The 12,654-nt window shown below is 33.7% G+C and overlaps 3 protein-coding genes across 3 annotated transcripts; 2 read left to right on the top strand and 1 right to left on the bottom strand.

Moving 5' to 3' along the window:
• Positions 1-1,789: 1,789 nt before the first annotated feature.
• LOC123924059 (dihydropyrimidinase) lies at positions 1,790-6,503 on the top strand. The gene is made up of 13 exons (XM_045976825.1): positions 1,790-1,973; positions 2,092-2,262; positions 2,787-2,838; positions 3,115-3,384; positions 3,501-3,712; positions 4,195-4,315; positions 4,451-4,538; positions 4,638-4,716; positions 5,164-5,251; positions 5,349-5,389; positions 5,495-5,547; positions 5,672-5,828; positions 5,957-6,503. Exons 1-13 carry the CDS (start codon positions 1,893-1,895, stop codon positions 6,146-6,148), a joined length of 1,605 nt encoding a protein of 534 aa, XP_045832781.1. The 5' UTR covers positions 1,790-1,892; the 3' UTR covers positions 6,149-6,503.
• A 616-nt stretch (positions 6,504-7,119) lies between these two features.
• Positions 7,120-8,455, bottom strand: LOC123922663. Its single transcript, XM_045975357.1, has 2 exons — positions 8,435-8,455; positions 7,120-7,488 (listed from the first exon to the last, which is right to left on the bottom strand). The coding sequence occupies exons 1-2, from the start codon at positions 8,453-8,455 to the stop codon at positions 7,120-7,122; spliced, it is 390 nt and encodes a 129-aa protein (XP_045831313.1).
• A 2,046-nt stretch (positions 8,456-10,501) lies between these two features.
• On the top strand, positions 10,502-12,540 carry LOC123924061 (splicing factor 3B subunit 6-like protein). Its single transcript, XM_045976828.1, has 2 exons — positions 10,502-10,971; positions 12,230-12,540. Exon 1 carries the CDS (start codon positions 10,581-10,583, stop codon positions 10,956-10,958), a length of 378 nt encoding a protein of 125 aa, XP_045832784.1. The 5' UTR covers positions 10,502-10,580; the 3' UTR covers positions 10,959-10,971; positions 12,230-12,540.
• Positions 12,541-12,654: the final 114 nt, after the last annotated feature.

Below are 12,654 nucleotides of genomic sequence, written 5' to 3'. Positions count from 1 at the left end.
ACCGATAACACACAAGACATGGAAAAAAAGCAAGAAGGTTAAGAGGTTCATGAGTCCTTCTCCAATGGAGGTAACAGAACAGCTTGAATTCATTAGGTGCAGGCAGTGTAACTGAGGAATTGGTTTTTGGTGATTTTGGAGATAATCATAATAACATAAATGTTGATCAATGATACTTATGAGTCACAATAATATTTTTTAGTGACCAAACATATGTTTCACTTTTCAAGTTGCTTCTAAATTCTTCCATTATTCTTCCATTAGTCTTGATCTATTTAGCTAACAAATTTTAATTTAAGTCTATTTTTAGGCATCATTTTTAAATTAAAAATTTATGTGAACTTTGCGATATCAACAATATCGAAACAAACGTTTTCTAAACACCTATTTAGCAAACATGGCAAAAAAACATACAACATAAATATAAGAAGAAAAAAAACTATTTACGCGGTGTTTAAAAAATTTAGTTAAGTGTAGTTAATTTTCTTGATTTAATGCAAAACATGAGTTAAGTTTACTATATTGTCTATTTTGAAAAGTGTAAAAGTGAAATTAATGCCTAAAATAAAATAGAATTAAATAAGTGTATATTAGAAATAGTAGTATTAATTAGTTTAAAAGAAATTAACTTTTGCTTATAATAATAGTGACTAAAATTTGAAGTGTTTTTCTTCAGTTTGCATATTTTATGGCTATAAAAACAACCTCATACAAAAAAGATTTTGCATATATTTCATGACTAAAAAACAACCTTAGATGCCTCGAAAAAACAAAAACCTAGTATAAAATAGGCTTAAATGCAGTTTTGCCCCCCCTGTTTTGATTAAATCGGAATTTTACCCCCCTGTTTTAAAACGCGGACTTTTACCCCCTTGTTTTATAATTTTTTGAATTTTGCCCCCCCCCTAAAATTCTGCTTTCGAGTCACAACTTTAAAGCTTCGCACACAACTCAATTTTGATCAATAATTCACCAAAAGGATACCGAAATGACCGTAATCGAGTTATCTTTCCACATAATCAAACCCCACTGAATTTGGAGTTACAAAGAGAGATTAATTACCGTTTTAGTGAAGGTATGTCCCCCAAAATTCTGCAAAAAATCTGCTTTCGAGTCACAACTTCAAAGCTTCGCATACAACTCAATTTGGATCCATAATTCACCAAACTGCTACCGAAATGATCGTGATCGAGTTAGCTTTCCACAGAATCAAACCCCACTAAATTTGGAGTTACAAAGAGAGATTAATTACCGTTTTAGTGAAGGTCTGTCCAATTACTAATTCTGCAGAAATCTACTTGTGATCTTCAAATTCAACATCATCTACCGAACATATCGTAACTCCAAATTTGACGAAATTGAAATTCCAACAAGGGTAATTTCGTTAGATTTCCATACATGTAAATAGTATTAAAAAATGAGCTACAGGGTGAGAGGAATGACGAAAATACCAGTAGTAGTTTCATACGATAATTAATTTGAACAGACCTTCACTAAAACGGTAATTAATCTCTCTCTGTAACTCCAAATTTAGTGGAGTTTGATTCTGTGGAAAACTAACTCGATTGCGGTCGTTTCGGTACCAGTTTGGTTAATTATTGATCCAAATTGAGTTCTGTGCGAAGCTTTGAACTTGAGGCTCAGAAGCAGATTTTGTGCAAAATTTTGGTGGGGGGCAAAATCCAACAAATTATAAAATAGAGGGGGTAAAATTCCGCATTTTAAAATAGGGGGTAAAATTCCGCATTTTTCAAAATAGAGGGGGTAAAACTGCATTCAAGCCAATAAAATATTTTGCAAGAAATAAAAAATCACTATTGTGTGATAGTAATTAATATTCCAACCCGCTTAACCAACAGTGATTGGATCCAACCATTGTTTAAGGAACGATCATGGCTCAATTCCTTCACTTCATCTTCTTCCTTATCATCACTATCACTCCCTCTTTGCTTGCTCAATCACAACCTAATCAGGTAACTCTCTCTCTCTCTCTCTCTCTCGAGCTCTCTCTCTCGAGTTGACTTTTCAAACATTTACAAATTCCATGGTCTGACCATATTCAACTACTATCATTTTGATTCTTGAATTTAGTTTTGTGAAGCTGGAATTGGATACGGAGAGTCTACATGTGGAACTGCATCATCATCATCATCATCCAAGTTGTTGATCAAAAGTGGAACTGTTGTCAATGCACACCATCAACAAGTTGCTGATGTTTATATTGAAGATGGCATCATTGTTGCTGTCAATCCAACTATCATGGTATTTTTGTTTCCTATTATTTTCTTCAATGCTCAGTTGCTATGGACTGATTGTGTAAAACTTGTTTACACATGCATACAATCAAATTACATTATATCGGGCCCATTTGGATTGACTTATTTCTGAGCTTAAGCAAAACAACTTATACAAATAAATAAGGTTTTATGTATTATTATAACTTTTTTAAGGTAGTTTATGAAAAAACAGTTTATAAAGATACAATTTTTATTAGTGAAAACTTATGAATTAAAGTAAAAGTTTATTTATTTGCATAACCTATTTTCATAAGCTCAAAAATAAGTCAAATCCAAACGGGCCCATAGTCCCACTATTTAGGTTAGTTCCATAGATATTTCTCAAATATCTATATGGCACGATTGGATTGTATGTATGTATGTGTAAAAAAGTTTTACAACTATGAGTGTATATAAATTAAATACTTTCTATTTTTTTTACTGTTGCAATCTAATTTTTTTATCTTACTTTTTGCTTTATACCATATGATTTGTAATTTCCATTGCCAGGTTGGAGATGATGTTCGTGTCATAGATGCCACCGGCAAGTTTGTTATGCCAGGTTAGATCTTTTTTGACCTTTAATATAAGAGACTTCTTAATAGTAGTTCTTCTTTTTTGGTACTAAAGAATTTAACAGCGAAACTCTCACACTAAGTAGGCAATTGTGGTTTCAAACCGCACTCTAAGTATATAAAATGTCTCTGCAGCATTTTAAGTTTTACCATCTGACTGTACTTACAAGACTCTTAATAATAGTTCTTAATAGTCTATTTTGTGTATGAATGTTCCTAAGATATCCTTTTGCATATGAATGCAACTTTTTGTTTACTAACAGGAGGCATTGATCCTCATACTCATCTGGAGTTTGAGTTTATGAACACTGTATCAGTGGACGACTTCTTCAGTGGCCAGGCCGCAGCATTGGCTGGTGGGACGACAATGCACATTGACTTTGTTTTTCCAACTAATGGGAACTTAACAGCCGGTTTCGAAGCCTACGAAAAGAAGGCAAAGAAGTCTTGCATGGATTATGGTTTCCATATGGCTGTTACCAAATGGGATGAAACTGTTTCGAGAGAAATGGAGCTCATGGTCAAGGAGAAAGGTTATATTATATTTCCTCTCTGCATATTTTAAATAATTTAGTTGGTTATGATTTATGAGGCAATGACCCTATGAAATATTTCAAGTAGTTACTACATCTATGCTTTCTAATTGCAGGTATCAACTCTTTCAAGTTTTTCTTGGCGTACAAAGGATTTGCTATGGTCAATGATGAACTTCTTCTGGAAGGATTTAAAAAGTGCAAGTCTCTTGGTGCCTTAGCCATGGTCCATGCAGAAAATGGAGACGCTGTGATTGAAGGGCAAAGGAAGATGATAGAGCTTGGAATAACTGGACCCGAGGGGCACGCTCTTTCTAGGCCTGCAGTGGTTAGTCTCAATTTTTGTTCTTTGTATAAAGAATTTACGGGCAAATAGAATTCAAGAGAATAATGGAATGCAAATACTGACCATGTCTTGTTTCATTTCATCTTCTCCACTGTTTTACTACGCCATAGAATACATGATATTCGTTACTCATTTTTCAACATCCCCTTTACATCTCTGACAATCACACTCGTAGTTGCTTTCTTTCAAAGTGCATTGGATTTAGGTGCACAAACTTGAGACAAATTAACTGTTTTTAGTTACTAGTGTCAAAATTTGTATACTGGTAAGCTGTAATCACCCTAGTTTTACATTTGTTCCGATCAATTTTTTCAAATCTTTTTGATGAACCACATTTAGTTGGTATGTGAGTAGATTGATTTCTTGTTTTTCTTTTGTTGTATTCTGTGATTACTGTCTAAAATGTAAATATCTGTTAGTATGATTTATAGAACTTTATTTGACTTTGGTACTTGCATGTGTAGGTTGAAGGCGAGGCAACTGCTCGTGCTATTCGCTTAGCAGATTTTGTAAATACTCCTTTGTATGTGGTTCATGTCATGAGCATTGATGCAATGGAAGAAGTTGCGAAGGCCAGGAAAGCAGGTTCTTAACTTGAACCATTTTAGTGTTATTTTAAATTATGTAGAGAAAGCATACAATTAGATTCCATTTGTAGAAGTGCTTTTGTTCCCAAATGACTGAGTTTTAGTTGGTGACTTGTTTGTTTTCTTACTTCAGGACAAAGAGTAATTGGAGAGCCTGTTGTATCTGGGTTAGCCCTCGATGAATCTTGGCTTTGGCATCCTGACTTTGACACTGCAGCAAAGCAAGTTCCTTCACTTGTTGATTGTTTTTGATAGTTTTTATTCTCTTGTTATCTTCAGTTTGAGGAATATATAAGCCATATTTCATTCTCATGTTTCAGGTATGTCATGAGTCCCCCTATTAGGAAAAAAGGACATGATAAGGCCCTACAAGCTGCTCTCTCATCAGGAGTTTTACAGGTTTCGCATTATTAGTTAGAGTTAGGATCAGTAATCGTTTAAAAATCATGGTTTGAACCTCAGAAAGTAGTTAGCATGGTCTCGACCATGATATGCATCATACTCCCTCCATCACATATTAAGTGTCGTTTAAGGTTATGCACACTTCTTAAGAAAATCATCGAGCGTACTATTTTCTATAATAAGAAAATCATTTACTGCAGTACCCTTATTAATATAGACGTTGCTAGAGTAGTTACATTTGATGAGATACAATAAGTAAAGGTATATTAGTGAAAAAAAAAAGTAATGATTCATCGGTATATTCTAAAATGACAAATAATAAAAGACAAATATTTCAAATGTGACACTTAATATCAGACGGATGGAGTAGCATTTTTTAGCTCAAATTTATTATCTTTGCTAAGATCGTTTGTTTGACCAAAGCTACGTTTAACAAATTTGCAGCTGGTAGGAACGGATCATTGTGTCTTTAATTCAACCCAGAAAGCTTCTGGAATTGACGACTTCCGGAAAATTCCTAATGGTGTCAATGGTAATCACACAGTGACCTTAGATATCTGTGGCTTAAATAGAATCTAGACAATTTTGAAACGTTATCTTACTAATGGAATGCAACCTGAAATCTGTAGGTCTTGAAGAAAGGATGCACGTGGTATGGGATATCATGGTGGTAAGATAATCAATTTCCAGCGCAACCTTCCCTTTCTTGCTAGTTTGGGGTAAAATGAGGACATGATAACCTTCTAAATCGAATTTATTTGTATATATCTTCCAGGAATCTGGTCAAATATCTGTCACTGACTATGTACGGGTAACAAGCACTGAATGGTAAATTTTTTGGTCAATTAAAGTAAAATTGGCATCCTGCTATGTAAATATGCGGAAATCCGTAGTATTTTATTTTTTTATTATTTTGATGATTTATTTTCCCTTTTTTCTACTGTCATTTCAGTGCTAGAATCTTCAATATATATCCGAAGAAAGGAGCGATCCTTCCCGGTTCTGATGCAGATATAATAATTCTTAATCCAAATTCAAGCTTTGAGATAACTGCAAAGTCACACCACTCCAGAACGGACACAAACGTCTACGAGGGAAGGAAAGGAAAGGTACTTGTTTAAGTTTCCTATGGTTCCATTCAACATTCGCGCTTGTTTATATATTTTGTTCGATAGTTGAAATTTTATCGTGTGATATCAATATATAAAATGTTTTTTTCGATAAATTTCACGTTCAGGGAAAAGTTGAAGTGACTATATCAGGAGGAAGAGTTGTTTGGGAAAATAACGAATTAAGGGTTGTTCCCGGTACTGGAAAATACATACAAATGCCTCCGTATAGTTATCTGTTTGATGGAGTAGACAAGAAGGATGCCATTTATCTAAATTCCCTTCAAGCGCCAGTTAAGCGAGCGAAATCCACAGCTTAATTTCTGCCATCATCGGTTAGGGAGGGGGCAATCGATCAAGTATAACTCCAGTTGTTTGATCAAATAAAGAAGAATATGTATATTTCATGTACTGGTAGTAATGGTAAGCATGATATGTATATATATAATTTAATTTAGTATAATATAATAATAGATGAGTATTTTGTTTGTGCAACATTTTCCATTGATATAATGTACATTGCTAAGAAAAAGTGACCATAGCTTTTATAAGATACTGTACAGTGTAATGGTCAGGTTTCTGTTGAATTTGTCTCATCTACACAAATATTTTACAAGTCATAGATCCTAGTACTTTTAATAACATTATATTTATAGTATGACATTGATTTGAATATGAAGGAGTAGCTATGTATGTTGTGTGGTTCTTATCATATTCAAGGCCTAATACAGCAATTTATGTAGGTTAGAATCCTTCTTTTCCCCTGCATGATAATATTCAACAAATGTATTAGAAATTGCATTCACCGATTCTACAATAGATGCTTGCTCGTCGCCCCCCCTAAATTGATCAGAATCCTCCCATGTCCCCCCGTCTCTGGGAGATATCTCCCGGTAGTGCAAATCTTACCACAAAATATTTCCCGGTAGTGCAAATCTTACTGGGAGATATTTTCCGGTAGTGTGTTTTTTAGTGTGAGAAAAATTCAAGGGGCGAAGGGCAACCATCTCTACAGTATTGTCATTTCTCTTCATGCTCCTCTCTATGTGCGAGCTGCGTGTGCATAGGAAACAGAATGGCTGGATCTGAAATAAACTTCTATGACTCCTTGCTTAATTTTATGTTGTATGTTATTTTTTACAATACTACTCCTCCTAGTAAATGGTCCATGTGCGTTTGATCAAGGGGGTATGGACCAAATCTAGGGGAAGTAGTTTGCTCGAAAAAAAGTTTTCAATCTTTAGGAAGTTGAAACTCCCAGCATAGAATCTCAAGTAATAGCAAAAAATATTCATGCAACCGAAACAGGAAATAAAGAAAATGGTCTCACCATGACTACAACAGGATCTTCTGGAGTGCGAGCATCAGCATTAACTTGCGAACGGGCTTGACCATGAGCAGGACGAGCGTGATGACCATGAGCAGGACGAGCGCGATGACCATTAGCAGGAGCAGAAGCAGGACGAGCGTGATGACCTTGATTAGCTTTGGTGGCGTCCGGTTCATTCACGAGGCTAGTACGCTTAACTTCAGTAAGGTCAGATTTCTGGTTCTTTTTATTAGTGCGAGCCTGAGCAAACACCATCGAATAGTCGGTAGCTCCTGGAGCCTTTTGGTCCCACCCTCCAAACTGAGGCACAGACATTTTAGCAGGTGCATTCTGCATACATGGAAGTTCATACATAGTAATTAGTACTTTTGTTGTTGCTCATTCTTTTACATGCAATAAAACAAAAAAGACATAGTTTGTCTCGAATTGGAAGCTTCTTCATGAACCTGTAATGGTTAATACCCCCTTGATCAACGCACACTAACCATTTCAAGTTCAATGTTCGAAACTTCCAATTCAAATACAAGTTCTTAAGACACGCTAATCTTGAGTTTCTTGACCTTGTATTGGTTAATACCCCCGCACATCAACCAATACAAGCTCAAGACTCTTATAGACTTCACTACAATATCTAAGTTCTCAAGTCAATATCATGTCTATATCTATGACTAAAATATATCAGAATACAATCAATTTTTAACAAGGCCATATGATAAGCTTGTACACAGAAGCATTGCTGCATCAAGAGAAATTTTGGTTAGAACTTGATTACAAAAAAAGGAAAAGATTATATATCAAAAAAAAAAAGGAAAAGATTATTTACAATGTGATTCACCCAATAATCCTAAATTTTCATTTCTTTGCTATATGGTTGAAGACAAATAAAATTCTAGCTTCTTTATATTTAAATAATTATTAGAATTTTATTATTAATGTCCAAACCCAGCATCACATTAAGAAGACTCTATCCGCCTTCTATGAGGGGTTGCGGCATTCATTTAGAATATTTCTAGCTTATAACCGTATAACATCATAAATTTCCATTTCTTTGCCATGGTTGAAGACAATTACAATTTTTTTGAAAAATAATTTCAAAGGTCATGAAATTCTTCCAGAATTTTCTTCACCGGAAAAAACACAATATGTGTTCGTCTGGAAAAACACTTCCAAACAAATTATCGGAATCATGTGTGACTTTTTAGAAATGTGAGTAGATAAAGTTGCGCTTGTTTCTTCCTGTTTAGCATTTTCCTTTATTATATATATTGAAACTTACCATTGCCTGCCTTTGATCCATGGCTGAATGAAGAGGTGAGGGACCTTAGGAACGTGAAGCTGTACAAAATAAGGTTTAAGTTTTCAAGATATATGGCCAATTGAATGGTATCTTGAAATTAGAGTCATGGGGTTAGGGGTATTTTAACTAGGGAAGGAAACTATGATACAACTAGACATTTTGTTATGCTTTGTATTTAAACTACTAACCCAATCTACAAGGAACGGATTAACGTAATTAACGGATTTTTATTATATGAAATCTTGATAATAGTAAAATTAAGACATAAAAAAATGTGGTTGTCCATGTTTAATGACATATGGTTAGTCTGTAATGAACATATTTAGACATCGTTTTGCACCAAAGAAATGTAACTTTTCATTAACAAAATGTAAAAACAACTTAACTTGCTAAACTAATTTTTGGTTTGTGCCAATTTTAGATATGGTAGATTGTCAGGATTCTTCTTTTGGGTTGTTTTGTGCAACTCATATCATCAACATCTTTTCACCTCGAGGTGAATAAGTAAAAGATTCTGAGTTTGAATTTCAACCCTGCATATAAAATACAATATCCATACCAATCGAGATATGTTCATGGGAACAACTACATAAATTCTTATATGTTTTGGACAAAAATAATATAATGCATTAAAAAGTCTTGTGAATTAATTTTATTTATTTATTTATTTTGGATGTTGCATATTACTATGTTACTATCAAGAGCTCTCTTATATTATTTTTTAAAAAAATAAATTCATGCTATACTAATAAGAAAGCCAAATTGTAGCAATATTCTATCAAAAAAATAATGATTTTAAACTTTTAAAAAGTTAAATTCACTAATTTCTAACACATAATTTCTATATTTGTTTTTTAACTAATGTCTTGAAGAAACTCTTTAACATTTTTCAATAAAATAATCACACTTTGACATATTCTATCATACATACTACCATTGGTCAGATAAATTGGTGAGACTCATTTGTACTTTAATCAATAAAAAAAAAAAGTGTTAAATACAAAATGAATTGATTCAAGTAATAAAAAATTTAAATCTCTTAAATAAATGGTTAGAACCAGAAGTTTGATATCTTATTCTTGCGTATAGACTATAGAGTATATTATAGAATGTGTTACTAGTATTTATTTATTTTATTTTTACAAAGTTACTAGTATTTATATATATTTATTAACATTTAAAAAAGAAAAATATTTAAATGGTCAAGAGTTTGATCTCGGACTCTTATGTTTGTAGTAGAATTTCCATCTTTTCTTATGCGGAGACCATAAACTAATATCTCTCACACTATGAAAATTACAAGTCTCTCAAAATTCACAAATTGTCCTTTATATTAGGATCGAAAGATGCGTTACAAACCGTTCGGAAGTTATGTTCCGATCAAGTCAATTAAATACAGAGTACGATTAAAATTTATGAATGACCGATTAAGTTTCAATCACCTATTGAACCATAACTTGCAAACCAAGACAATACAATTTCTAAGGAATTGGTTCAAAAGATGCATTATATTTCCTTTGATATAAACGAGTATAAAAACGTCTATCATCTTATATTTATTAATATTCATTAGAGGATTTGAGACTCAAATTTCGTCAAAAAATTTGAACTTCAGAGAGAATATAAGTTGAGTGTAGAAAAAGTGATCGTACAACAAAACTGCAACTTAACATATATATGACCAAATCGTAGTGTAAATAAGATACCGAGCATAAGATATCTTTCGAGCAGTTCATAATGTTATTCCTACATGGCAAAATATAGCAAAATTTAATTTTCAGATTCATTGCATAATTTATTTATGCAATGAAGTGAAATTTTGCAGAATATCTTTCGATCCTAATATAAACAGAATTGCAATGTTAAGCCATTAGCTTTGATTTAGTGGTGAGGAGTTTGGATAATATGTTATACGTCATGAGTTCGATTCCCAGCTCATTATAAAAAATAAAAAAAGCAATTTTCCCACGCTGGCCCAACTCAAAGAAAAACCCAACTCAAAGCCCGGCCCAATATAATCCATATAAATACAACCCTCACCACAAAGAAAAACGTTTCTCACTTCTTGACACCTAACAAACTTTTCCGTCAAATTCACAGCCACCAATCCCCACCGTCAACAACCATGACAACAATCAGTCTCCGGAAAGGAAACACACGACTCCCACCGGAAGTTAACCGCGTCCTTTACGTCCGCAACCTTCCTTTCAACATCACAAGCGAAGAAATGTACGATATATTCGGCAAATACGGTGCAATTCGTCAGATCCGAATCGGAACTAACAAAGACACTCGCGGCACTGCTTTCGTCGTTTATGAAGATATCTACGATGCTAAAACCGCCGTCGATCATCTCTCCGGTTTCAATGTTGCGAATCGGTATCTTATTGTTCTTTATTATCAACAAGCGAAGATGAGTAAGAAATTTGATCAGAAGAAGAAGGAAGATGAAATTGCGAAGATGCAGGAGAAATATGGTGTTTCTACTAAAGATAACAAGTAGTTGATGATTATATGTAAGCGATTCTGACGAAAACTTGATTTAATTTGTTTTGCTTAATTGTTAGGGTTTCTTAAGGTGTGAAATTAGGGTTTCAGATGTTGTTTTAGGGTTTTTGAGAAATTTGCTATGTAAAATTATCGATGGATACTTGATTGGCTATCGAATAGTGTTATTTATATATAAACATATAGTGTGATGTGATGTATGATATTATTACTGTTTTTGCTGAAGCTTTGAATTGGTCAAAATAAGTTTATTTGGTCGTAGATTAAGGGTTGTTTGGATCGAATTTTTTGAGTTTATCTACTAAAGTAGAGCTAATGAAAACAACTTATTTCCTTAAACTCCCTAGGATAACTTGTGGAAATAGCTTATAGCTTAGTTTCACTAGTTTCTTTTGTTTTAGAGATAATCTATGCATGAGTGCTTATATGATTAGTGCTTCATTAAGTTGTTTATCCAAACGGGTCTAAGTGATTATTCAATTTTTAGAGAAGGAATGTGATGTTTCCTGCCTGAGGATGTTCGTTAGGTTTACTTTTTGTTAATTTCTTCAACGATAATCAGGTAGTTTCGTAGACATGTGTGTTTGTTACATGATAAAAAAAGATGTGTTTGGTGCACTAAGATGCTCACGACTAATCCTGTTCCTCTTAGATTGAGGACATTGGTAAGGGTGAGTTAAATAGTTAAATTATGAAAGGAATTGAGAATTGTAGCTTTTGAAAATTTAGGGCCGCATTATCCTTCTTTAGCTTTCTTTCAATGCTGATTGGGACTATGGTATTGATTAGTTCATTGTGCAACCAAATGATTTATAGTGTTGTCAATAGCACCTTATAGAGATTTAGCCGACCGGCCCCCTTGCCACTATAGATCATGCAGTGGCGGAACAGTTTAGTGCAGTGGCCGCTATTATGCCACACCTCAGTTTAGTGCAGTAGCGGAACAGTTTAGTGTTAGACCTTAAAATTTAAACATTATAACTTCGTGGTTTACTTTAAGAATGTTTTAGTTTAAAACACTAGAACTGTTTAGTCGACCGGCCCCTTGCCACTATAGATCATGCAGTGGCGGAACAGTTTAGTGCAGTGGCCGCTATTATGCCACACCTCAGTTTAGTGCAGTAGCGGAACAGTTTAGTGTTAGCCCTTAAAATTTAAACATTATAACTTCGTGGTTTACTTTAAGAATGTTTTAGTTTAAAACACTAGAACGATGTGTGGCTTTCTCCTCTCTCAATCTGTCTCACTTCTGCTCTCATTTTACAGTCACAGCTGAAAGTCCAACATTAAATGTTGATACACTACAGAGTTGAGTATTACTTCAAGAGTAGAAGAAAATTTACATGATGTTTTAGACTTTAGTAATGAATTGTATCAATTCGATTCAATTTGGCACGTCAGCTATATGTATCAAGTATTGAATTGCACATGGATTTGGCAAAGTGAGCTATTTGTATCATGTAATGAATTGTAAATGGTTTCTGTTGGAATAGGAGATAAACTAAGTTACTTGACAAAATATCAAACATATTGGGAGATGTTTCATATATTCTAACTATTTTTAATCTTGTGATACATATGCACGAATTGTCTTTGATATGAACTGAATGACTTAATAGTGCATATTTTTCTTCTTCTTTTTTAGTTTAAAATGGAACTGAGGATCGAACCTATGATCTCTAGTATATAGT

This window comes from Trifolium pratense, linkage group LG4 (assembly GCF_020283565.1).
Source record: "Trifolium pratense cultivar HEN17-A07 linkage group LG4, ARS_RC_1.1, whole genome shotgun sequence".
Lineage (NCBI taxonomy): Eukaryota > Viridiplantae > Streptophyta > Magnoliopsida > Fabales > Fabaceae > Trifolium > Trifolium pratense.
Note: the sequence above shows the minus strand (reverse complement) of the source record. Positions and strands in the feature narration are given on the sequence as shown.

Bases quoted from the DNA above. Each gene is read 5' to 3' on its own strand.
- LOC123924059 (XM_045976825.1), top strand. From the start codon at position 1,893: ATGGCTCAATTCCTTCACTTCATCTTCTTCCTTATCATCACTATCACT. The intron at 2,263-2,786 runs GTATTTTTGTTT...TTCCATTGCCAG, and splicing joins CTGTCAATCCAACTATCATG to GTTGGAGATGATGTTCGTGT. The intron at 5,548-5,671 runs GTAAATTTTTTG...CTGTCATTTCAG, and splicing joins CGGGTAACAAGCACTGAATG to TGCTAGAATCTTCAATATAT.
- LOC123924061 (XM_045976828.1), top strand. From the start codon at position 10,581: ATGACAACAATCAGTCTCCGGAAAGGAAACACACGACTCCCACCGGAA.
- LOC123922663 (XM_045975357.1), bottom strand. From the start codon at position 8,455: ATGGATCAAAGGCAGGCAATG. The intron at 7,489-8,434 runs GTAAGTTTCAAT...CCATGTATGCAG, and splicing joins TGGATCAAAGGCAGGCAATG to AATGCACCTGCTAAAATGTC.